Source organism: Dipteris shenzhenensis, chromosome 18, assembly GCF_047967505.1.
Source record: "Dipteris shenzhenensis isolate YYH24624 ecotype China chromosome 18, Dip_SZ_1.0, whole genome shotgun sequence".
Classification (NCBI taxonomy): domain Eukaryota; kingdom Viridiplantae; phylum Streptophyta; class Polypodiopsida; order Gleicheniales; family Dipteridaceae; genus Dipteris; species Dipteris shenzhenensis.
The window spans coordinates 28,736,668-28,763,248 of record NC_141613.1 but is presented as its reverse complement, the minus strand read 5'-3'; the positions used below and the strand labels follow the sequence as shown (position 1 = coordinate 28,763,248).

The following is a 26,581-nucleotide window of genomic DNA, read 5'->3' as shown; positions in this document are numbered from 1 at the left end:
ATCTCTGTCTTCTCAGAGCCTCTTTGATATTGATAATGCATGGGATTATTTTGATTTCAAAATGCAAGTTGTAATTAGAGGTTATGGCAAGTCTTACATGAAGACTCTGAGGGAAACCGTTGCTCGGGCCAAATTGACTTATCAAGACCTCACTGAACTCAGTCATCTTCGTCCTTTGTCCTTGCATGAGCAAACAACACTATGCCAAGCCAAACATTGTCTTCAAATCAATGATCACAGGAAACTGGCTAAATGGGAGACTAGAGTAAGACAAAGAGCTTTTACAGATAAAGTTTGGAGTGAATCATCACCGCTTTGCTACCAAATGTGAAGAACTAGAAGTTTCACAATGCAAAGACCTCCGGAGCAAAGGCTTGCCCAAAAAAACTGCAAACTCCTCCACACCATCTGACTAAATGGACTAAAATCTAAAGAGGAGCAAGCGGCTGCATGTCTTAATGCCCGATGCTGAGAGCATGTGCTCCTAAAACACCAATACATCCACTAATCACCCAAGAAGGGCGCCACAAGTTTGTTGGGTGAACTTTTTTCATTGTAGACTGTCAAAGTTATTGGATGTTGTGCTCCTTTTGGTATAGTGGACCCCTCTCAGAGCACAACTCATAGGGACCTCTCCACAAGGTTCGCAATACCAAGTAAGCAAATGTCACAATTGTCCATCACAAGAAAAAACTGCATCTCCCATTGTTGCAAACCAAATGGACCTTGCTAAGTGGAACTCACAGGTAGAAATATGTACGCTACTTCCATTTACCAGTAGCATTGTACAAGATATTAAAAAGCGCCCATGATCCCATGATCATAGTCCAAGCAATCGTGTTTGGATTGATTGCAACCTTTTGCAGCATTTCATACATCTGAGCCATGGTACCCTTCATCTATAGTCAAGGCAAGAAAAATCTCTGATGTACTGCAAGAGACGCTTGCTGGGTGACATCCTCACATTGTTTTCGAAGGCTGAAGAGTAAAATATTGTTTATGGTCTTGCATATAGAGCACATTAATTTGTAGAGGGATCCATAGATCAATATCAATGGACCATTGAGGTATTTCATGATTACTTATTTGAGGTGTTGTGGTAGGGCATTCATTATTAAACGAATAAAGATTGGAAGTTTGGTTACTAAGATGACAGACAGAAATTTTACAAGGGTCGCTTTTTATTTAGACAGCATCTAGTCATTAAAGTGAGAGGACATTGGTGAAAGACCTAGCTTAATCAGCTTGAGACAATAAATTGGTAAATCTAGCAAAAGATCCTATTTGCTATTAGAGTACGAGTGTGAGTTACAAAGGATTTAGACATTAATCCTACCCTAAGCTGGAACACAACCTTAAAATCTCTACAAAAAAGGTTATCTCCCATTTCCTCGTTCTTTCTCGTAATCACTAGGAGTCTTTGTAGACGTACGGATGATTGTCACCGCCCTCAATAGCTGCATTTTTCTTTATTGTGTACTTCCAACCTATTAGATGGTGCCAGGTGGGCTCTCTGTATTGGCAACTTACACGTCTCCAGCCCCTTGCTGCCTCTAGTTGTTTCATGTCTGCCCTAACTGCCAAGGACTGTATTTCCAGAAATCATGGGCTGTAAAAGCCCACTAGGGCCCTCTTCGATACTAGAGCAGCTCCTGTCTTAGCATCTTGGTTGTCTGCAAAACATTGTCTGCAAGACAAGACAAATGTTTGTCTGCAGCCTCTAACTGCTGTATGAAACCTCTATCGCCTTGTGAGCTAAAATTGAGCCCAAAAAGATGCTTCAGGATTTGCTCCAACCAGATTTGCAACGCAAGCACCTTAACCATCGATTCCAAGAACAAACAATTATGCAGGCCAGCTAGATACTACAAGAAGCCTTTTTAAGTATTAATTTCCAAATGTTAGGAACCCATAGGCTCTTAAAACTCATGTTGTAAACCTCTATTTCATTTCAGCAATCTTTTTTATGCCATATCCATCTTTCCCATGACATGTGATCAAGTTAGCTATTTCAGGTAAAACTGTGTCTTAAATAGGTATCATTTTGAAGAAAGCCCATGTTCTCAAGGCCCAACAAAGACTGTTATATCAAGAACACGTGTATTTTCATTGCAATTGCACTTTTGTGTCGGCTAGCCTGGATGTAATCAATGAGCTCCATGACCTTCAAAACCACCTGCTAAGGGTTGGTGGAGAAAGGTAGGATATCACACTATCGTGCTGTTCAACGTTGTTACCTCAAAACACCTAATTAGCATTGAGGTAGAGCATGTATGCAATAATATCCAGCATCACGTGTTCTATGGTACTAGTAACACCTAACTAGGGTGGTGGAGAAACTTGGAACCATGTCAATGTGACATGACAACGAAGCATCAAGGTTTGCTGGTCACAGAGCCTAAGCGTCTTTAAAAGACACAAATTTTCCAAAATAAGACACCAAAATAAGCCGCATTCCAGCAAAAACATCACATTTGTTTTCACCAGCAAAGCATTAAGGTGCCAAGGGAAAGGAAACCCTAGCACATCACATGGATTAAGTCCAATACAGCAGGAAGCACATATGGAAGGTTAGGAGCAATCAAGCTTTATCCAGACAATTAGTTGACCATTTGGGTGGATCCCATCCATACTTTTCAAGGCATCTCAAACAAATACTTACAGCAGCACCTCCTCCACAACAATCCTGTTTAACCTGAAACTAAGGCTTTTGCTTCATGACTGGAAGAGCGGTATTATTTGGTATTATTTCTATGAAAACTACTTTTTCAGAACCTAAGAGTTAAACCTGTTTTATCCAATTATGGTTCATTCCACCTGCTATTTTGTTATAAAGTTACATTGTCCTCAAGGAATGTTGGTGATTCTTGTTGCCAAAGTTACTTAAAGAATTATTTTAGAAAGGATTTATTAAAAAGAGTAAGCACAGAGAGGAAGGAAACACAATAAAACAAGCGTACAAATAAAGGACATTTTAGATATCTCTTAACAATTTGTAAATGATATGGGATATTAAGAATATACCTCCCTTGTGAGACCTTTCAGCTCTACACGAATTGGAAGGCGTCCTTGCAATTCTGCTAGCATATCACTTGGTTTACACGAATGAAAGGCTCCACTACAAATGAAAAGGATGTGCTCTGTGTTCACATTTCCAAACTTTGTGTTGACGGTACTGCCCAAGAAATTGAGATTAGCCCTCTCAATACAATTACCATGTTATTGCAAACAGCCAACCTTTCCATCACATGTTTCATATTCAGCTTCTATAATAAGGAAAAAATAAGAAGGAAGAAGAAAGCAATAAATATTTATTAACAAAAAGGCCTATGAGACCAAAAACTGAAATGCATCATACTCCAACGCCCCATAAAGGGAGCTAGAGGTGTCTAATTACACACTACAGTATGTGGTTTTAAAAAATGCAGATAATACTTAAGAGCAATACATCTAGGAGATGGAAAATTTGGGGGAGCTGGGCTAAGGTCTCCGCATCTCTTGATGTCCCTACAACATGTCAGAGACCTGCATCTGTTGCCCTTCCGTCTGCTCTGTTATGAGCAATCAAGACATGTCCATGTGCCAATACCATGAGGATTCCATCAGAGTCATGTGAACTCTGATATATATATATATATATATATATAGAGAGAGAGAGAGAGAGAGATTTACATCTTTGGGAGGTCTCGTGGGCCTATGAGAAAAAGTACAATCCAAGAGTAACTCATACAAGCCATTGTGGGCTGAGGCAAAGGGCCCACTAGCGTCCTTGCTGAGTGCTATGCTAAGAAGCTCAAAATACTTTTAAAAACTCAAAACTGATACTCTAAGTACATAATCAGGTGCCATTGTGGGTCTCACGTGAGATGCAAAGATATCTCGTGTCTGTATCTGTCGAGTCATCTCTTGTTGTGGCGGGGGGGGTGGTCTCTGTAATCTCTATATCCGGTGAGCCATATCAAGGCTTACACCTCGGCTTAGACGGTCCCCTCTGAGTAGAGCTGGGATGGGCTGAACCTCCATTGTACATGCTCTAGTCAGCCATTGCATCATGCGTGATCTCTATCTCCGGCTCCACCGCTCCTCGCAATCTCTTCCCCCACCGATCCATTTAGACCTCATGTCAGCCAACTCCTCTTATGGTCCATTATGTTCAAAGGCTGACTTGAATGCATAGAAATTCGTGACATGTCGCTGTGCTTGATCTATCTCTGTCTCCTGTGGCACTGTCACCTCCTGTTGCCTGATCTGCCACTACAGGCTCTCTCTGGGTCGCGGCATCTCCATCCAATAGAGACTAGTGCAGACCTGGTCATGAAAGTGGATCAGCCGAGAGAGTAGCCCAAAACCATTTCTTGAAAGAGACATTGGTACTATCCTTGGATATCATAATAGACTAGGCAAGTACATAGGAAAGGCTCCTCTACCTCCATCTCCACAAGTTGATTTTAAAAAAATCCAGCGTGCCTAGCTCAATCCTCAGCTGATGGGATGAGACCTGCATCCGTCCGATAGTAATAATCAATGCATGTGAGACTCGTCTACCCTTCAGATACTGGGGTCTTATAATCACTATACTCTCAAGAAGTGGTCATGGTAGAACTGGATCTTGGTGGGAAACTCCTGGTCCCCCAAAGTCTGTGATGTATAGTCTTGGAGTAGATCTAACTGCATCATCCGGTTGATCTCATCTCATGGGATGAGGGGAGATAGGGCATCCAAATTGTTTTGGAAGGCGAAGACGGTCCATCTGAATATCCTGACTAGCAAACCATCTAGATATGTGAGCGTACTAGGCCGTGCTAACCCCTCTCTTCTCGACTAGTCATTTGAAAGACTCTAGTGCCAGCCTCGATGGCTTCCAACTAGGCAAAGCCCAAACCCTATCAAAATATGTCATCGCCTAGAAGATGGCATCAATCTAGAGTGGTGCCATGGCAAACTCTACCTATATGATCTGATGAGGAACTAAGGCTTACTCCGAATCATCCTCGATCCCATAGTCACCTAAAGCCTTTCAAATCTCTGCTAATCAGTGGTCGTCGATAGGTCATTCTCCTAGAGTGGTATTGCATACATGGTTATTGGTCTCACAAATGTAACAAATATCCATCCTTCGTCAAAGAGACCTGGAAGTGTGTCTGAAACCACTGTCACTCTAGCCAAGCCAGAGCTCCCTACCCTCGTGTAAATCGTGTCCTGACTGCATGAGTCATCATTAAAATAGGCCCCGTGAACAGTGCCCCTAGATAAGTGTATGACTACACAAACTCCACCAGCTCCCCTCGGTAAGTGAAGCTGTGTCAATGAAGTATTGTCCGTGAGGTGCTGAAAATCAGAACTTGATCTTGCAAGGTTGACTGTCAAGTCTCTCTCTCCGCAAAACACCTCTATGGCCCCTAGTTGTCTCTATAGGCCTCCCGCTCAAGAAGATATGAGGACTATGTCATCTGCGTACAATAATATCTATATCATCAGATCAGCGAGCAAAGATCCCTCACCTCCTACACAATCAATGAAAGTCATGATCCCATCACTATAGATCCCAAAGAGTGTTAGTGAGAGGGAGCATCCTTGTTTTTAATCTGAATGTGCTCTCAATCCAATCTGACAAACCTCCGGGGCTCTTGAACTCCCTCAAACTGACTCATATAAGCTCATCCCCCCCAGATCATCTCTCCTAGGACCTACATCTCCTAGAGTCTCCTAATCGCGCAGCCTCACGGGACTGTGTCAAAGGCCTTTTGAAAGTCTACAAAGCAAGAATAGACTTTCTAGGATCTTGATCTCACCTCCTCGATCACGACCCATAGAGTGAAGATATGGTCAAGAGTGAAATGCTACCCTCCGGAATCCAGCCTATCCTTGTGTCTCTGTATAGAAGCTGATCTCTCTCTCTTGTATGACCCATAAATCTTGGCCAATTTGTGACCAATCGTGAGTAAGTAGTTCCCAGTGTCCATGGGATCCCATACTTTGTGTATCGGCATGAGGGTAGCGGTACTCTAAGCAGGGGGGAAACCGTGGCATACAGCATCGTTGAACATCTGCACTAAGATTGGGGCCAAAATCTAGTGTCCATGTGCAAAGTGCTCAGTCTGCATCCCCTCATGGTCCTAGGCTCTCCTGTTGTGGAGCCAATGCAATGCAGCTCCTACATTCTGTAAGGTGAACAAAATGGATGTAGTGGGCCTGGGCAGAAAGTTTTTTTTTGTATACCTTTGTAAAACTAGAATAAGTCCAATCATACAAATTTAGATTTTTTGTTGTTCTAAAGATAAAAAATCTACACATAAAATAAAAGAGAAAATAAAAGAGAATATGAAAGAGAAGAAAAAAGAGGTAACCAAAAACTTTTAAGAAAAACAAAAGGAAGACATACTTAGCAAGCAAAGCAACACTTATGTCGTCATCGGGGGTAGACCTAGGAACTGATGGAAGGCCACATGGGCAGCACTATGGCTGCCATGGGGGCAGATATCAGAGAAGAAAGGTCAAGTACCTGGAGCTCCATAGGCTGCATCAGATGGCGCCTTTGTGCAGAGAAGGTGGCAGGGGCATCATGCCCTGGATCTGACCTGGCAGGAGGCTATTGATGAGCAGCAAGATGGCCGGGCATCCCGGGGTAAAGGTGCCTACAAGACGAGCTGTTTGGCAAGGCTTGTGGGCAGGCACATGGCCTGCAACATGCAGAAATGGCACAGGAATATGGCAGGACAGACCAGCATATGGGTCGGCCAACGGAGAGGCTGGTTGGGCTGGTTGGAGCCCACCCAGGCCTTACGTAGGGCAGACCTAGGGGCTGGGACCCTACCTTGAAGTGAGGGCTAAAGCCCTAGTTTTGTGGGCCAAGGGGCCCTTGTTATGAGAGCCCTTTAGGGCGGTTTTACGGCAGCCTGGTCAGCCTGTTTGGGTCGGCCCTGCTGGTCGGTTTTTTGGGGGCAGGCCTTGGGCCTATAAAAGGGGGCCATTGTGCCTCATACATTTCTCACTTGGAGCAGCACATCCCCAGCAGTTTGGAGCAGCCAAAGAGACCTGAATTGAACCTCATCCCTGGAGGTGAAGGAGAGAACCTTGAAGCTGCAGACCTAGCTTGGAAGGCTGCCTACCTAGGCTGTACACAGGCGGTAAGGTAGAAGGATCTGGATAGAGTGTCACCACAATGTAAATATCCTAAGTCAAAGTACAGTTGACCATTTATTTGATCATAATTAAAGAGTTTTATATGTGTTAATTATGGTCAAAGAATTCTTTTAATGTCATTGCCTCCCCTTTTTGTGGGCATGCTGACAAAAGGGTGCTCCATTTCTACTAAATTCGATTGGCCTAGCTGTCCAACATGTTGGGTATAGTCCCCCTTAATCTGGGGCTACAAAAGGAGAAGGGGAAGGAGGTGGAGCAATGTTGGTGTCCAAGGCTTCAGAGGCCCTTAGGCCAGCGCGTTCTTGAATTTCCTTGTTCAAGCTCTCGGTCTCGTCTAAACTAGAGAGATCACTACATTGGGGCCCTAACACTAAGTGAGAGCTAGGAATTGAACTCCTTATTGGAGCTGAACCAAAACTGGGGCAAAAGGTAGGTTGCGAGTAGTTCAAAATATTGGCCTCGAGCTCCGGCTCCTTGGACAAAGTTCTCCCAAACCTCAAGTGCATGTATGAGATCACTGTGAGGGCACACCCTGCTTCAGATCTAGTTCTGTATTTTTTGTCAGAGCATCAAAGGATTGACTACGGTCAAAGATACTTGACTCTAGTCAAGTAAACCTGAAATCAGGGAGACTTGGTTTATTACCAAGAGGGTTAACTGCGGTTAACCAGAGAACCACAGAGCTGACTACGGTGTTAACCCTCTTGGCATGCGCCAAGAGGGTTAACACCGGTTAACCAAGATGTGCCAACTTCGGTTGGAGAGTTGTGCCAACTTCGGTTGGAGAGACTTGGCTATAATTAAGGCGCCTCGACCCTTGGTCAAAGCTCCTTAATTATAATCAAGAGTGTTGACTCCAGTCAACCAGAGAATAAATATATATTTTTATATTTGTTAGGTGTGCACATGTGTTCAGTGGGGACGCCCACCGTGACTAGAATTAGTCCACAGTGTGTTATTTGCATGCAAAGCGCTAACAATTAATGGGTGCCATGGTGGTGCACTTTAATTAATTGTGTTGCAGGTACTAGGAAGAGTTATTTTTCCTAAGCGCTACGGAAGCCTAACAAGCATCTAGGAGGCTGTTCGTCTGACCAAGTGCTTTGAAGACTCCAGAGTGGCCCTTAGTGGCATGTAATAGGACTTAGTCTAGATTTTAGACAAGTGGCATGTTGCCAATTTGAAATGAGCTTGAAGCTACAGGGAAAGCCCCTTTTGAGGTCATATATGGGAAGGTGATTTTGCCACCTATATTGAGGACCAAAGATGAAATATTTGCAGCTGATCACTTTGTGAGAGACCTCCAGACAGCTTACAGCCAAGTCCGGACAGCAATCGAAAGGTCTCAAGAGAAACATAAAAGAGCTGCAGATAAGCATAGGAGACAGTTAGATCTCAAGGGAGGGGATTGGGTACTTTTGAAGTTTGAAAAAGCTAGGCTCCGCAAGTTTAAAGGCAAACAGAAAGTGTATGCAAAGTTATCTCCCAGATACTATGGCCCTTTCAGGGTTACAGAATGAATAAATGAGGTTGCATATAGGTTAGCATTGCCAGAGCATTGGAGGATTCACAATGCATTCCATGTGAGTTTTCTAAAGAAATTCCAGGGACCAAAGTCTACAGAACCAGTATCAGAGGATCCACCAGAAGTGGATGAGTTGGAGGAGGTCCTTCAGCCAGAGCAAATTGTGTACCATACTATGCGCAAAGGCCCTCAGGGTAAGGAGTTTCACAGGTATCTTGTAAAATTCAAGAACTATACGGCATTAGATGCCAAGTGGATGGACGAAGACATGTTATCCGATCATCCACAGCTTTTGGATGTTTACAAGGAAGCTTTTCAGTTGAGGTCAATTGAATAGAAGCCGAGGGGATGTCACCACAATGTAAATATCCTAAGTCAAAGTACAGTTGACCATTTATTTGATCATAATTAAAGAGTTTTATATGTGTTAATTATGGTCAAAGAATTCTTTTAATGGTCAAAGGATTGACTACGGTCAAAGATACTTGACTCTAGTCAAGTAAACCTGACTTCGGTCGAGGAGACTTGGTTTATTACCAAAAGGGTTAACTACGGTTAACCAGAGAACCATAGAGCTGACTACCGTCAGAGAGTGTTGACTTTGGTCACCAAGACTTGGCATGCACCAAGAGGGTTAACACCGGTTAACCAAGATGTGCCAACTTCGGTTGGAGAGTTGTGCCAACTTCGGTTGGAGAGACTTGGCTATAATTAAGGCGCCTCGACCCTTGGTCAAAGCTCCTTAATTATAATCAAGAGTGTTGACTCCGGTCAACCAGAGAATAAATATATATTTTTATATTTGTTAGGTGTGCACATGTGTTCAGTGGGGACGCCCACCGTGACTAGAATTAGTCCACAGTGTGTTATTTGCATGCAAAGCGCTAACAATTAATGCGTGCCATGGTGGTGCGCTTTAATTAATTGTTGCAGGTACTAGGAAGAGTTATTTTCCCTAAGTGTTACGGGAGCCTAACAAGCATCTAGGAGGCGGTTCGTGTGACCAAGAGCTTTGAAGACTCCAGAGTGGCCCTTAGTGGCATGTAATAGGACTTAGTCTAGATTTTAGACAAGTGGCATGTTGCCAATTTGAAATGAGCTTGAAGCTCTTGTAATGAATGATTCACGTTTTGGATTTTTGGAAATGTATCAGACAACTCTACGCTGAACTCTTGTAACAGATTCTCTTCAAGGAATAAAATACCTTCGGGGGGGTCCAGCCCGACATGTTCTCCTAGGCCCTAGTGTCTCTATTGAGAGAGGGAGAGAGGGAGAGCAAATGAGAGTGTCTCTGCTCTCTTTTACGAGAGCTAGTATTGCACAGAGTCTACATATGCTCATCAGGGAGCATGCGGCTCAGTGTTCTAGAGATATTCGGAGATAGTAGAAGTACCTTGTGGTAAGATCAAAGGACCACACTTTGGTGGGACTTTGGATCTATCTCTTTTGTATTGTGTCCATAGCTTTCGGCGGAAATACTTTCTTTTGGTGGTTTCTATATCTGGCTGGATCATTGTCTATTTACTAGTCTGCACATCTATTTGGTGCACATAAGTGTAAGAAGTTTGTGACACCACTCACCACACACACTGTGTGAGCCCCTAGGCTATTCTATCAGTCTTCCGATGTGCGTACTCTCTGTTGATCGATTTCTAACAGAAAGGACAAGTCAGGAGGTGCATGGATCAGGACGTCATATAGCGATGTTGTGTAAGTGTGCCAATCGCTCGAATCCGTGATGGGGATAGGAGGCTTCCCCTTAGAGAAAGCCCCCATGCAATAGTTGGGTCCCCTCCTCACCCACCATATGTGAGAGAAAAGCCCACCTGTATTGGAGCGGCGCAAGCTTCTGTATTGGAGCTCGGCCAAACTCTTTCTAGCAAGTAGGGCCCTCCTGGTTAACTAGGTCCTCTTGGCAACAGAGTGGTACATAACATCATGCTGGTGCTTCCAGATGGGGTGCATGGGGCAGCTCAGGAACCTAGTGCACAATTTCTTGTGGGCATATTGGATAGTACGAGGAACACTAGAGCTAAGGTTGCTTGGCAAACAATGATTCTTCCACAATTGCAAGGACTTGGCATTATCCATCAAGAGATGCAGAACACATCTCTTTAGGCAAGTTAATGATAAGAGGTCTCACGCTAGGCTCAAAGCCCTGGAAGCTCTTACTCTAGCACGGGCTTCTCATATCATCCCCCACACTAGTGGACAATGGCAGCAATCTTATATAAGGATCTTTTCGTATACTTCCTTCAGAGGGAAGGGCTCACCCCTGATGTGGAGCCTCCACAAGGTTTGGTAGCATTTGTCTAGTGGACTCATTTGAACTAGCCTATCGTGTTTGGAGGAGTTTGAGAAGAAGCCACTTATTTGGCACTCGTAGGTGCGGGTCAAAAGGGTGTCGTAGGCAACGGACACGCATTGGTTGGGCACAATGAGACAATGGCCTAGCTAGGTCCTTTGGGGCATGGAGATGCCTCCCCGTCGAGGTAGAGGCACAACAACATGCACTTTCTCATTGGAGAGGGATAGGCACATGGATGAAGGAGATTGAGGCAGCTATCCCTGAGACTTGGTGGGAGGGATTGCGCATCCTTTCGTTCCCCCATCAGTAGTTCCTATAGTTCTTGAGGATCGGGGTGCCCCTCAGGATTCAGTTTATGTGGCAGTCCCTTGGCTTCTTTCAGCATAGACTTTATAGAGCAAGGCCGGGGGCCTTTCCCAACCAAAGACGACGAGTGACCTGGAGGCAGATAGGGTTTTAGAGTCGCTTGAGTGGTAGAGGGTCAAAGTGGTAGGCCGCTCATGCAAGAACTGGGCCATTGACCCGATTACAATGGTGGTAGGAGGGGGCGAGGTGGAATCTTTGGTTATGGTGGAAGGGCCAGCCTCTAAGGGAGGTCCAATGGGATCTAGGGGAGTAGTGGTTCTAGCCAGCACAAGCCGGACACTCAAAAAGGATTGAGGAGGTGCCCTTCTTCTCTTACACAACTCGCATGCCGTCTTCAGTTCAAGACAGCTGATAGGAAGCCTTCGCACGAGAGACACTAGGTTGAGCAACAGGTTCCACACGAGGTCATCTCATGCTTTTGGTCTCGATTGTGGTCCAATCTCAAGTCGCGAAAGATATCCTATTTTTCTGGATGGTAGCGCATGGAAGCTGAAGCTTGCCCATGGGCCTTGTTTGGAGCAGATGCGGGTTGATGGCAAATGCCACTACTATGTAGATAGAGATCTAGAGACAATCCCACACTGTCTCTGGGGCAAAGGATCTAGCTATCTACCCCCTAGATTGTTGCCAATTTTGTGGTTTCCCCCTCCTAGCGGCATCCACTACAGTCACAAGAGGACAATGTTTGGGAGATGGTAGCCAGCATTACCACACCTAGAACATTTGGGTGGCCCGATGCAGCTTGGCGATGGGAGTTCAGTCACTTTAGACACCACTTGGCAGGACCTTATTTACATGCTCTGGGCCATTTGGAAGTGTGGGACTCCAAGATTGAGAGCGACTATCGAAAATCGTGAGCATTCCTGCAACGCTTTGGCCTAGAATCATTTTTACATTTTTACCGGGCAAGGCATTCGCTATATGTATACACCACCACCCTGGCTGTTAGCCCTTGTTCCAGAGATTCCCAAGACTGTGAGCTGGGTTCTCCGGAAACAAGCTCATTTCTTTTTTACAAGTTCTTATCTCTCGAAACAAAAGAAAAGGTATGTATGATCAGCTCCACATGGTGCAGGAATAGAGAAGTCTGTAATGTGAAAGGTGAAGGCAGCGGATCCCATGAGATATCAACTACGCTGGTCCCTCCTCTGAGTGGGATACAAGTGAGCCCACCGAAAGATGGCCATCTCTCCAGAGATAAAAACTCTGTCTCTAAAAAAACACACACAGATCACGGGCGATGGCATCTATCTTTCCTCCCAGCCTTCTCTCGTAGATCACATGTATTCTAATTAATTCATCCTTTTCTTTTCCTCATGCATATCCACGAGACCCTCATTTTCCTAGATGGTTCCCCTTGCCAAATGTCATCATTTTAGCCTTTCCACTTCGTGCACCATTTACACCTCTCTTGGGACACATTTAAAACCACTTGCCCCTTGGCATTATTGCACATTTAGGTGCACCTAGGCCTTAGCACTCAGAACCACCTAGTCAATGCCATTTCACCCTCACCTAGGACCTTGGCAGTACCTTCTCTTGACCGTTTCATTTACGCCCATTAACTATTACAAAAGTTGGTCATCTAAGAGAAAATGTCCACCGATCTTTCCGAGGTCATGCTATCTCGGCTAGAGCATAACATTCCTTCCCTCTTCAAGCATCAGCGTCCTCGATGATGAAATCTGGGAACACTCCGTAACTGGTATACGGATTCCCAAGTAGCTTCCGATAGAGGCTGACCATGCCATGCAACCAACACCGTGGGTATCTTCCGATTCCGTATTTGCATTGTTCCTCGATCCAGGATTCTTGTTGGTTTGCGCTTTGCAATATCCTCTATCTCCTGAAACAAAACCACACCTTCGATTAGTGAGTCACCTGTATGCAAAAATTTCTTTAAGCGCGAAACATGAAAAACCGGGTGCACCTTACACCCCTATGGCAATTCTAATTTATAGGCTACACTGCCTATTCTCTTTAGAATTAACCACGGCCCACAGTATCGAGGTGATAACTTAGCACACTCTCCTGAAGTCAGTGACTTCGAGTGCGAAGGAACTCTGAGAAAAACTTTTTCTCCTTCCTTAAATATTATAGACCGGTTTTCATCCGCATACACCTTGGCTCTATCCATAGCCTGGCGGATATTAGCTCTCGCAAGTGCTAGCATCTCCCGCATCTGAACTACAAAGTTCGCGGCACTAGGCACTTTCTGAGGTACTCCAACTATAGTTGGATTGACTGGTCTATAACCAAAGTTCAGCTCAAACGGACTGAACCCGGTAGAGGAATGTTTTCTATCATTGTAGGCAAACTCCAACAATGGCAACCACTTGTCCCACGTATGTTGCCTCAATGACACATATGCTCTCAGCATATTCTCTAAAGTTTGGTTGACTCTCTCCGTCTGACCATCCGGATGATCCCCACTACTCATGCCCAACTCAGTCCTTAGTGTCTCAAATACCGCTGTCCAAAAATGACCGGTAAATCTGACATCTTTATCTGACACTATGGATCTAGGCAATCCATGCAAACGAAATATATGTCTAATGAACAAATCCGCCACTTGCGGGGCACTAACAGACTCTCTATTCGGAATGAAGTGAGCCATCTTGGTTAGACGACCAACCACCACAAGGATAGAATCATACCCTCCTTGTGTCGTAGGCAGCCCTACTATAAAGTCCATGGAAATGCTCTCCCACTTACTTAGTGGTATTTCCAAGGGCGGTAAAAGTCCGGGTGGCTTCACCCGCTCGGCCTTACTTACCTGACACGAGAAACACCGTGTCACATATTCATGAATATGATTTTTCATCTTTGGCCAAAAGAAATCTCGCTTCACGAGATCATATGTCTTCTCGACTCCTGGATGTCCTGCACACGGGCTATCATGGCACTGTCGAATGACTCTCTGCCTGAGATCATTCTGACTAGGTACTACAACCTTGCCATTTCTAACTAGCATACCATCCCTTATGGTATATCTTGCATAAGTTTGGCCTTTTCTGGATGCCAGGTCATCCTTTTCACTTTCCCCGGGTTTTAACACATGAGCTTTAGGTCACAAGCTCTAGACAAACTCGTCCACTTTTTGAGTTTCTCTTATCTCGGTCATTAGAGCACTCTCCAATACCGTGAAACTCAGGTTGTGCATAATGCGAGACAACGCATCAGTAACCTTATTGTCTTTTCCTCTTCGATACCAAATCGTTAGATTAAACTCCTGCATGAGCTCTGCCCACCTAGCTTGGCGGCCCCTCAAGTCAGGATGTTTACAAAAATGTTTCAAAGTATCATGATCCACATCCACATAAAACTCTGAACCATACAAATAATACCTTCATGTTTTCAAAGCATGGATGACAACATACAACTCCAATTCATGAGTTGGCCAATTCCTTTGAGAGGGAGAAAGCTTCTTGCTTTCAAAGGCTACTGGCCTTCCCTCTTGAAGGAGAACTGCTCCTACCGCAATGCCACTTGCATCGGTTTCTAGGAACAACGGTTTCTGGGGATCAACTATTTTTAACACCGGTCCTGTGACCACAGCTTATTTTATGGTGTTAAAACTTTCTTGTTGATTCTGTCCCCAAATAAAAGGTACTTTATCTGAGGTCAGATCAGTCAATGGCGATACTATTCCGGAATATCCTTTGATATGCTTTCTATAAAACTGGACAAATCCCAAGAATGATCGCAACGCGGTCAGACTCTGAGGGATTGGCCAAGTTAGTATCGCAGCCACTTTCTTCAGATCCATTTCTACTCCCTATGGAGTAATTATGAATCCTAAATATTCAAGCCTAACCATACACAATATAGTTTTCTTCTTATTTACATAAAGACTGGCTTTCCTCAAAGTACTGAACACTACTCTTAAGTGTTCACGATGCTCAGTAATACTTTTACTGAATATCAAGATATCGTCAATAAAATGTACTACGAACTTTCCGATATACGGACGTAGTAAATCATTCATAAGCATGACGAAGGTCACTGGAGCATTGGTAAGTCCGAAGGGCATTACCAAAAACTCATAATGACCACACCTGCTTCTAAAAGCGGTTTTATGCACATCCTCGGCTCTAATCCGGATTTGATGGTAGCCACATTTAAGATCAATCTTACTGAAAATCACGGCTCCATGTAATGCATCTAGCAAATCATCAATCCGAGCCATCGGATACCTGTGCTTAACAATGATATTATTCAATGCTCTGTAATCTATACAGAGGCGAAACGTATCATCCTTTTTCTTCTTTAATATCACTGGCGAAGCAAAAGGTGAGAAACTTAGTTGAATCTGTCCCAACTTGAGGTATTCTTCCAGTTGTCTACGCACCTCCGCCTCTTCAGTAAAACTCATTCTATAGGGAGGTCTATTTACAGGTTTTGCCCCCAGGATCAGTTCAATCTTATGTTGAACTTTCCGCTCTGGAGGTAACCCATAAGGTAGTTCATCCCTAAAACATTCAGAGAACTCCTCTGTTATAAGATTAGCCAGCTTGGCCATCTCCCCACTTTGCATAACATCAGTGCTAGCCGAAGAATCATCAACCGGCTCTACCGATGCTGTGCAAAGGAATAAAAACTCTACTTGAGCTTTTCTTATTTCCATCACGGAAACCAAGGGTCCCTGAGGTATATCTTTCTCACCTCGCAAGACATAAAGCACATCATTCATCTTGAACTAATATACGTGCTTTTTCCAATCAATGGCTGGATTCTTGTTAGAATGCCACGCCATACCCAAGGCTATATCTGCATGAGCAAGCTTGGTCATTTCAAAATCAAGCTTCTCAGCATAGTCCTGAATCTGAAGCTCCAACTGGGTAACCCTTTGGTCCCATACTTCAGTTGAACTTCCATCTGCCATTCTGACTGTATACGCATAGTCAGATGGGCTTGTTTTTAATTTCAGCCTCTTCACGTTAATCACATTGTGAGTTGACGCCGAGTCAAACAACACAATGACATCATGATTGGCCACTTGCCCTTTCATTTTAATTAACTCTATATCATTAAAGGCTGTATACCCCGTTGCTGCGGGCTTAGATAGGATGTTATCAGGTGCACCCGTCACTAACTTAGCAATAGACACACATAACAAACAAGGTACTAACCTCTGAGAAGGTCCCGCCAGTTGCATCTGCATATGTTCCACACTGGGACTCTCTTGCATTTCCACATCACATTCAGATATTATCATATTAGCCGTGCGACGGTCTTTATTCAGTGGACAATCCTTCCACTGATGTCGCTGAAGGCAGCCGAAGCACAATCCTTCTTTTCTAGCTCTCTCTTTTTATTCAGGGGTCAACGAGGACTTTGACCAAAAGCCCGGGCTGCCATTGGAGTTATTTTCCTTTTCACCCCAACGGTGGTACTTGTTTTTACTGGTCCCTCAACCGGCTTCACCTGCTTGGTTTGGCCACTTGGCTGTGAGACACTTGTCTTTGAAATCCATTTCCTCTGAAATCCCCCTTTTTTCGGGTACTCATACTGAGTCCCTGCCTGCACAATCCACCAGATCTGCCTCTGGCATCCTCATAGTTCAGGGCTACCGCAATAGATTCATCTAATGTAGTCACATACTCAGCCCGAACTTCCATTTTGATCTTGTCGTTCAGTCCATAGATATAGTCTTTTAACTAAACCGACATAGGGAGAGGGTCTGTTATTTTCATGACACATTCCCTGAATTAGTCAGTGTACTTTGCCACTGACAGACTCCTCTGACGAAGATTTCTATAAGCATCCCAAGCCCCGGAGTCTTCATCAGGTGGGAGAAAGTGTTTCTTGAATTCAGCTTTAAACCCTTCCCAGGTGGTAGGAGCAACTTGATCCTTCTGTTGCTTTATCCACCATCTATCCGCTGCCTCAATAAATAGGTGTGTGGCCTCACGGATTTTCTTTAGATCAGATCTAATTTCACAAATGGCGAAGGCTTCTTCCCACTTGTGTAACCAAGCCTCGATCATATCAGAGCTGCGCTCGGTCATCCGACCAGCATACTTCTCCGGTCTATAATTAGTGATATTAGGCACTTTGACCCTTGCGCGCTCTAATGAATGTATACTAGGCTCTGGCTCTGCTGGAGCTTTGCCCTTATCAATTCTAGACGGTCTAGCCGACAAGGCTTGTACCATCTCCCTAATCTCATTCTGACCAGCATTCACTTGAAGCTGCTGGTTCATAATCTGCTGTAAAGTATCTTCTAATATCGAAATCCTACCGATCAAAGTAGGTGTTGTGTGATGTGACATTTGTTGTGTAGACTGTGCTCTAGACTCACTAGGATTCACCCTAGAATTCTGTCCTTCTGCCTCCATAGGTTCACAATAGAAAATGGTTTTTTTTTTTTTTAAGATCTCCTTCCTCTTTTTTTTTTTTTTTTAAATAAATGCAGGAAATTAGGCGACAGTCTCTGTTGTAGAAACCAAATCAACAACTGCCCAAAATTTGTATAGAGGGAAAAAAATGCTCCCTGGAATTTCCTCGCAGATTAAGTGGGCGCGCGCTTCACTCTAAGACAAACTCGAAGGCAGTGACTTTCGCTTCCCGATTTCCCCTGTGTGCAAGTCCTTCACGTCAACAGCGCTCAGAGTTAACTGGTGGGTCAACATCGACATCTAGATCCCGACCCTTCGCCTTCGTTATGTCAACTATGACCCCAGGCCTTCGTTCTGTTCCACCTCCTAATATCTGCACGCAGTCGTCCGTCAATATCCCACGAGGTAGATAATGCATTGACTAAAGGAGATCCCGTAACTCGTTGACGGACCACGTTCCTGCAGCAAATGTGCGTCAATCCTACGCCTTCGTAGACGAACGTCCACGTCACGACTGCTGTAGCGCCCAAGCCATCACCTTCCCGTGGCTTCGTATTTATCTGGTCAGCCACCCAGTACCGATGTCGAAGGACTATCCATGAACCTTCCGCTCCAAATTCAAGGACATCGCAGGTTACCAGCCGCTGCCTTACGTGACCCCGAAACTCCAGCCACGAAACAGAAGCCTCGTGCGTCGTAGATAACGTCCGAATTCGTCGAAGGCCCGTATGGGATCTCCGTCAAGGTAGTCCACGCCAAATGATACGTAGGCCAATTGTCCGTCGTCACCACGTTGCACCAACAGTCAGTCCGTCGATTTGGCACTGAAGTCGTTCGACGATCCCACTTCCATCTCCTTCATAGCCTCGGCTTTGATACCAACTGATAAAAACTCTGTCTCTAAAAAAACGCACACAGATCACGGGCGATGGCATCTATCTTTCCTCCCAGCCTTCTCTCGTAGATCACATGTATTCTAATTAATTCATCCTTTTCTTTTCCTCATGCATATCCACGAGACCCTCATTTCCCTAGATGGTTCCCCTTGCCAAATGTCATCATTTTAGCCTTTCCACTTGGTGCACCATTTACCCCTCTCTTGGGACACATTTAAAACCACTTGCCCCTTGGCATTATTGCACATTTAGGTGCACCTAGGCCTTAGCACTCAAAACCACCTAGTCAATGCCATTTCACCCTCACCTAGGACCTTGGCAGTTACTTCTCTTGACCGTTTCATTTACGCCCATTAACTATTACAAAAGTTGGTCATCTAAGAGAAAATGCCCACCGATCTTTCCGAGGTCATGCTATCTCGGCTAGAGCATAACATCCAGACCATTGTATATGACAGACTCATGCATCCTGCCTATATCACTGAAGGCATGCCGGAGTTTTGACGATCTACCAACACTCAAGAGCTACATGCCTCATATAAATCAGTGTCAAGAAAAATAATCGAGTCATGCTGAAAATCAATGATCGATACCTTAGGAAGTCTCCGAGGAGACTTCTCAGCAACTCGAAAAGTCCATAATATTTGGGCATAAGACAGACTATGTAGTCCAATCACAACAAATCCACGATTTGTTGTTGTACTTCCCAGCCTATAAAAGCTTGCTCACCATGCATGAATATACAAAAGCGAAAACAAGTATTCTCAAGATTTTCTGCATCCAAGAATTGTCAATATGCAGTCCCTTGTCAACAATAAATCATCAATATAGAGAATTAATGGAATGTTTCTTCCTTTATCTAAAAATAGGTTAAGGTGTTGGATAAATAGGGTCAATGCCCCACTTGTTACCGCGCCCGAATGAGTGCAACAAGGATTGACATCTTTCTATGTAAGGGTGTAGACGGTGTCACATTGGCACCTGTAGGGGGATTTGAGAGAGGGTGCCATGTGAGCAGAATACAAGAAGCCACGTGGGAAGCAATCGTACGTCCTTCTTGGATTAGATTTATGAAAGCCAAGTGGGTCACCCTGGTCAGCACATAGGGCTGACCGTATGACCACAGCCTGGGCAGACAGCCTGGGCAGACTGTGAGGCTGAAAGACGCCCAGTCAAAGGCCCTGAATTAGGGCAAGTCCACAGCTGAAGCAGGGCCTGAAAGAAAAAAAGAAAGAAACAAAGCTTATTAAAAGTCTTCGAAAGACCGGAGGGTCTATGAGACTGAAAGAAGTCTGAGAGCTAAGGGTGTAGCCTCTAATCGGTCATCATCACCCACAATGAATACCACATTATCTTATCATATCATCACCCACAATGAGCAGCATAGTAATAGGCAACTGTAGAGGGACTATTTACAGGCTGCACTGGTCGACATGTACTTGTCAACATTATAGCATATACTGGTCGGCAATACAGCAGAAAGTGCAGGAGCCTCTAATCAGGCATCATCACCCACAATGAATACAACATTATCATATCATATCATCACCCACAATGAACAGCATAGGAATAGGCACTTGTAGAGGGACTATTTATAAGTTGTACTGGTCAACAGTACAGCATGTACTTGTCAACAGTACAACATGTACTGGTCAAGCAGTACAACAGAAAGTACAGGATCAGACTGCCAATGGGCAGTACTGTCTGTAGTCGAATGGACACACTGAAATAGTTAACCAAGTCTTGTTAAAAATGGTGTATTCCAGCCAAGACTATTTGTCATACATCAAGTTTGGATGCAACAGCCCTTTCCAAGTGTTATCAACGTGAATCCTTTCCAAGCAACTTTTTTTTTCAAAGAAAAGAACCTTCTATTAATGCTTTAAAACACCATACAAACAGCTTCTGAAAGGAGCTGAGGGTGGTAAGTCAGAATAAAGGAACTGGTTGCCAGCTAGAGGAAAGCCAGCCTATTTCCAAATCTCCCGGCTCACTGCCTAAAGAGACTCCAAAACAAGAGCTAGCAACCATGGTGGTGGTCTATATATCCAGAGAATACCCCTCGCGGAAAGGGTGTAAAAGATTCTTGCAGGCCAGGCCTTGCAGAAACGCTCTCGTCTTTCAGCGATCGCTCTCGATCCTGGAGTACCACACTCCCAAGTGGCGCGCGAGGTGAAAATGGTGTCCTGCCAAGTGGCAACTATGGTAGTCGCCAAAGAGAGAACAGCTGGCCAGGCAACCCAAATGTTCCAAGCAATAATGCTGAACACTGTCTCCCAAACACGATTCTCTATCCGGAGGACCAGCTGTCCATGAATATTGTACGCCGGTGAGATTGGGTCCATCGGGAAGGCAAGTCCTCCCTTCGTGAGCCAAGCTACCAGTCCCTAAGTAAAATCCCTCTATATCCGCTACATGCTGGCCACGATCCTAAGGGAGGCCAACTAGATCCTCTGTGTGACCTAGCATCCCCAACGGCAGAAGGGAATCATCTCTAGAACTCCCTCGCCCAGCAGATACATCTGCCATCTACCCACATCTGCTCCAAGCAAGGGCTGATGGCCAGACCCCCATGCGCCAACACCTTTAAAAAAAAGGAGATATTGCGTGGTCGCAGACTGGTCCAGAGATGAGGCCAAAAGCGAGAGATAACCTCTCTCGGGACATCCTACTCAATCCAATGTCGTTCTCTCGAGGGGGTCCACGTTGCTGCCTTGAGCAGTAGCCGCGGCCCAATGCGAGTCATGTAAGAAAAAAAAGAGACCTCCTCCACCCTGTCTGAGTGCTCCAAGCAACTTACTGACCCACTGTGATATTACCATCAATATACCTAGATGAATCCAGGAACATTCCGAAACTCATCCTCTAAAAACACAACATAGTGCAGTTTCAATCTCACAATAGTCACTCATAAGATTGAAAACCATAAACTCCATCACGCATAGCAAGGACTAGCTACTATGACATCCCCACTGACGTCATCAGCGCCCAACGGTAGGTGTAGACCATAGTATAAAAGTATGTTCTCACACACACAAATCCACACACCCATGCAAATTTGAGCATCCATTTATGGTCTTCGTACTAAGTTTCTGTCGGCACTCTAGAGGTGAAGGGAAAACTCAGCCATGACGAAGGCTACCACTAAAGGAGAAGGCTAATCAAAAAGTAGTCCAAATCTCTTCATTCAAGCTACAAATGCTGGAGAAGTCTAAACAATTTCATTTTAGTATCTCCCAAACGAGCATCTAAATCTAAATCTAGCTGATAGGACAACGCACCATTTAAGATAGAAAGAATTATCGCAATGCCCTAGCTGATCAAATTATACAAGAAGACGCACTATCTAGTGCAAGTCAGGGATGAAATGAGAAGCATTGTGTTCCACCAATACAAGCATATTATTCACACCTCCAAATTGCTACAAAACAAGTTTGGACTATTTAGGATTCTAAAGAAACACTCGGCACTAAGTTAGAAGTTGGATTTACAACCATCTTGGGGTAAGAGTTACCTACATTTCACATAGTATGTTTAAGAGCATATGTTCCAGGTGATGCAGATATTCCATGAATTTGTTCTTATTCCCAAGTGCATTCTGGACCATTGACAAAGAGACACACGTACCACGTACATCATCGATCCCTCACTCAAATCGCATGACCTTGACAACTCCAATTCTACTGGCAGACCAATGAGGACATGCAATAGTACCCTCACATTTTGCAGCAGTAATTTCAGGATCAGATGAAATTTACTTACCATTCATAATTTCAATTTTCCACACGGTCTTTTAAAGTGGGAGAGCATGTCACGATCCATGACTTATGGATGGTTAAATGCACGGGCACTAGTAGGGTATGCCATTTTTATGGGACACTTCCCATGAGGCACAACCCTTCACATGTGCCCCATGAAGAGCTACAGCTCTTTCAAAGAGGCACACCTCTTATGAAGAGGGCATTCCTATTCTGTAAGCATTGTAATGTGCCCTCTCATAAAGGGTTGCACCCCTCACAAGAAGACATGCCCCTTCAAGCATACACTGTTTGGGCACACACCTCTTTGCATGTGGCTCTTCACTCTCTAAGTAAAAGAGGCCTCATAGTATGGATCACACAACTTCAACTGCAGGCATTCTATGCGATAAAGATTTATTGTTCTCTGTTATCATTAGAGTCTCCTTTCCGCTACTTAGCTCATTAATGATATTATATAACTAGAATTACAAAAACACCTGCTGTGTTAGGATGTTACCTGTCTGATCACACAAACATATCAGCATGTTTACATCCATAACTTTATAAAGCTTATTATTTTACATAGAAATTACTCATCCTTTCGTTGTTAATGTTGGATATATGTTGATTATCTCGCTATAGCATGCAATTGACATTGGACAGACAATTATTCAGAGGAAGGCCAACCATGTACCTGCCTATCTTGATATAAATGCATCCCTTCATTTCAATTTGCTAAGAGAGGCAACAAATCTCAATCTTTAAGAGCCAATACGATACCTGAATTCGTGCTAGATCTATCCCAGCATTGATCCACGGAAGTAAAGATTAAAATCATTGTTATGGACAACACACCTTCCCTCGATGATCGGTAAGAGATCACGCTGCACCCCCTCAGAGCTTGCATCATGACCATGTCTCATATCATGGCTTCTGACAATCTTATCAATCTCATCAATAAACACTATTCCATCTGATTCAGCAAGCTGAAACACCAAAAGACATTTCAAACATGGACAAAGCAATTGGTGTAAACTTAGGAATGCAGTTTTACAAGCACATTGGACCTGGATTGCCTCTCTACTAATTTGCTCAGAATTGAGATGCTTCTCATATTCAACATCTGTCAGCCGTGCTTTTGCCTCCTTCACTGTCACCTTCTGATGCTCCCATTTGTGAGCCCTAGGAGTGTTGACTACCTAGAAAACATGAAAAAAGCCAAGAAGTACTTCCTGAATCAGTGGAAATTCAAAAAACTGAAAAACACACAAGCGATAAGTACCCAAACTAGGAAGCTTTTTTCAATTTTAAACCAAATGACCCTTTAAACACTGAAAAAACAAAGAGACATGAAACCTTTCAAAGTAAATCTATGATAGTAGCAAAGGAGAAGAGCTTTGGCATCTATGTCTTGTTACTGGTCTATGTATGATAGGAGAGTGACAAGATAGCTACCATAAATATGATCTAGAGAAGGATCAAAGTTCTACTAGTAGTAGGTGGAAAATGTGGATCTATGGGTGTGGTCTGCTCCTAGCATAAGGGGGTACACTATTAGCTCAGATATCTGCGGTGCGAAGGCAGAAATCCTAAGATGTAGCCTACCAAAATGTGGCTGCCTCCATGTCGGCAGCATATGTATCTCTCTTAGCTTGGCCATCTCTGTGTTCCATTATATATGAGCAGCTATACGAGTGATACACATATCTAGCAAATATCTCCCATATTGCATGATGGTAGATCCAGTGTTTGTGTCTCTGATCTGTACCTAGGCCCTAAACTCTCAAAGTGAAGATCTGGCAATGCTGCGGCATCCCTCTGAAAATCTCAAGATTTCTATCTGTCTGTCCCTAGTCTTGGCATTGAGATCCCCAATGAGGAGGATCTCGCCCAATTGTCTGTATCACTGAATGTCGTGATTGTTGAAAAGGCCACCTCCCCATCTATAAGCCACCAAATGAGGAGAGCATGGCGGAGGGAGACCACAAGCATTGTCGAACCCTCCTAGTTTCCCACGTTACTATAACTAAGCCATGGCTTACGTGATTGTGGCTGACGTAACATGGCTGCCCAATCGGGCTCGGATCATTGTCTATTTGCTAGTCTGCACAACACATCTATGGAAAGCACATTAAATTAAGAAGTTTGTGATTCCACCCACACCACACACTATGTGAGCTCTTGGGTTATTCTATCAGTATTCCGTTGTGCGTACCCTAGGTTGGTCAATTTCTAACAGTGATATAGTATGTATGTATTCCTTTAGAAGAGTAGAATATATCCAATCTTACAAATTAAGATTTTTTATAGAACAACCGAAATAAGAAAGGAAAGAAGGGAGTTTGTAAGCGACTTTAGGCAAAATTATGAGTAAATGAGAAATAAGAAATAAAAATCATTTAGTAAATATTCGGTAACCCAAGCATAAGTTGCCATCTGGGTTTCAAAAGATTCTTGGGTAAACCCAATGCTTACTAAGTTTTGAAATGCCAACCAAACAATAAAAACTTTGATAGCAAAAAGGAAGAAAAAACACAGAAAATAAGAATACGAAGTGCAAAGAGAGAGCAAAAGAGAGAAAGAAAGATATATTAATGTTTAAAGAAGGCCTCGCAGGCCCTTTGAAACAAAGTACAAAAACCAAAAAGCTACTACATCTAGATAACCAGAGAGTCAGGGGAGTACACAAAGCTCAACTCGTCCCTAGTTACTATCATAGCATGGCCTATATAACATCAATTTAAGACTAAGAATCTTTGGGTTTGGATTTGAAGTTCCTAAGCAAAGCTTACCCATCTCGATAGCCCGCCCATTTGTCTCCTTTACGTGCTTCTTTCACTTTAGTGAGTTCAATGTTTCCTTGTTTGAGGTGGGTCGTAATGAGCTCCTCAGATATCCAAATCCTTGTACCCCTCAGTTTGTGTGTTTGTCTGAGAATCTTAACTCTCGCTGCCCTCTCTCTAAAGTAAACATATACTTGTGTTCCCTTGAGTGATATTGTATATATCATTTTCATCCCATTCGACCTATGGTATTTCCTTTCTGACGAAATGTGATTTTGTCGTCAATGAATCTCTCCTCATTATCAAGATAGCCATTTTGCAAACCCCCAATGTGTAGGATCATTCTATTATGTACTCTAGTTTCCTACTCTCTTACTCCCACAATCAGCTTTATTCCCTTTATTGTTGGCACCAACAATTATCTCTTGCTTGAATGAGCTCACCTGATTAGTGATCATCTCCTTAACTATGGAGACAAGTGGAGATGGATTGCATTTGTGTAGTACCTCTTCAATAAACTCCTGTTTTCCATGTCCTACACTTTCCTCCCAAAAGCTGCAAGTTAAAGCTTGAGCTCTCGTATTTCCTACGGCAAGTAATATATATATTCTTGTGGATCTGAAATGATCTTCCGCCTCTAATATGTCTTTGCATAGGGGGTAGGCGTCGATGTAGCTGCGATGGCTAAATATCCACCACAAGACAACCTCTAATAGGAAGGAAATAACAATAACTAATGCTAACACAAGGGAACAAAGATTAACCAACATACATACAACAAAACAAATGAAACACACCAATGCAAACACAAGAAAACAATTATTATCATTATCTTTTGTTTATTCGTTTTTATATATTTACATAAATTTAAAAATGATAATGAATAATAAAATAAGAGTGGGAGAAAATGTAATAAATAAATTACATATTGTGTGCGTATGTGTGTGCGCGCCAGAGTCTTCTTCTGGGGATGCAAAAGTGACTTTTTCACTCGAATCTTTTTATCCCATGTTACAACAGGTTTTTGACCCTGTGATTTAGAAATTTCGGGTACTAGTCTATATCAAAAAGAATCACAAGGGCAAAAAATAGCTGGTTTTTATTGATGGTGTGGTTTCATCACTGCAGCAGTCTTTACAGAGCAATAATTTGAAGCTGGAGGATGCTGTGTTTGATCCTCCTCCGGCTTGATATGTAACTTTTGACTTGGTTGCCTCATGACTTTTGCTCTGAGGATTTACTTGTAAATTTTTTTCTATTGGGTGGATTTTTACCTCTTTTTAAGATTTCCCACACAGAAATATAAGATTTCACTAAAAAAAAAAGTCTGTGTGTGGCCCACCCCCAACCGAGAGGATAAGACCACATGGTTGGGAGTAAGCCCACCATGTGAAACTTACTCCCCATCGACTGATAATAAGTGAATAAATAGGTCTATATGAGAAGTGTCAAAATGAAAAAATGATGCCAATAGTAAAT

At 43.6% G+C, this 26,581-nt stretch overlaps 1 protein-coding gene across 5 annotated transcripts in view; it reads right to left on the bottom strand.

The window, feature by feature from the left end:
* The window catches only part of LOC147891059 (uncharacterized), a 63,984-nt gene that overhangs the window by 16,746 nt on the left and 20,657 nt on the right, over positions 1-26,581 (bottom strand). For all 5 annotated transcript variants that reach the window (XR_015542597.1, XM_087389515.1, XM_087389517.1 and 2 more), the window contains 3 exons: positions 23,387-23,518; positions 23,175-23,305; positions 3,025-3,175 (listed from right to left, as the gene is read on the bottom strand). Coding sequence is in view for 4 of the 5 variants with exons in the window: in XM_087389515.1 (XP_087245641.1) it covers positions 3,025-3,175; positions 23,175-23,305; positions 23,387-23,518 (414 nt within the window). In the remaining variant the exon portion in view is untranslated. The remainder of the gene's footprint in view (positions 1-3,024; positions 3,176-23,174; positions 23,306-23,386; positions 23,519-26,581) is intronic.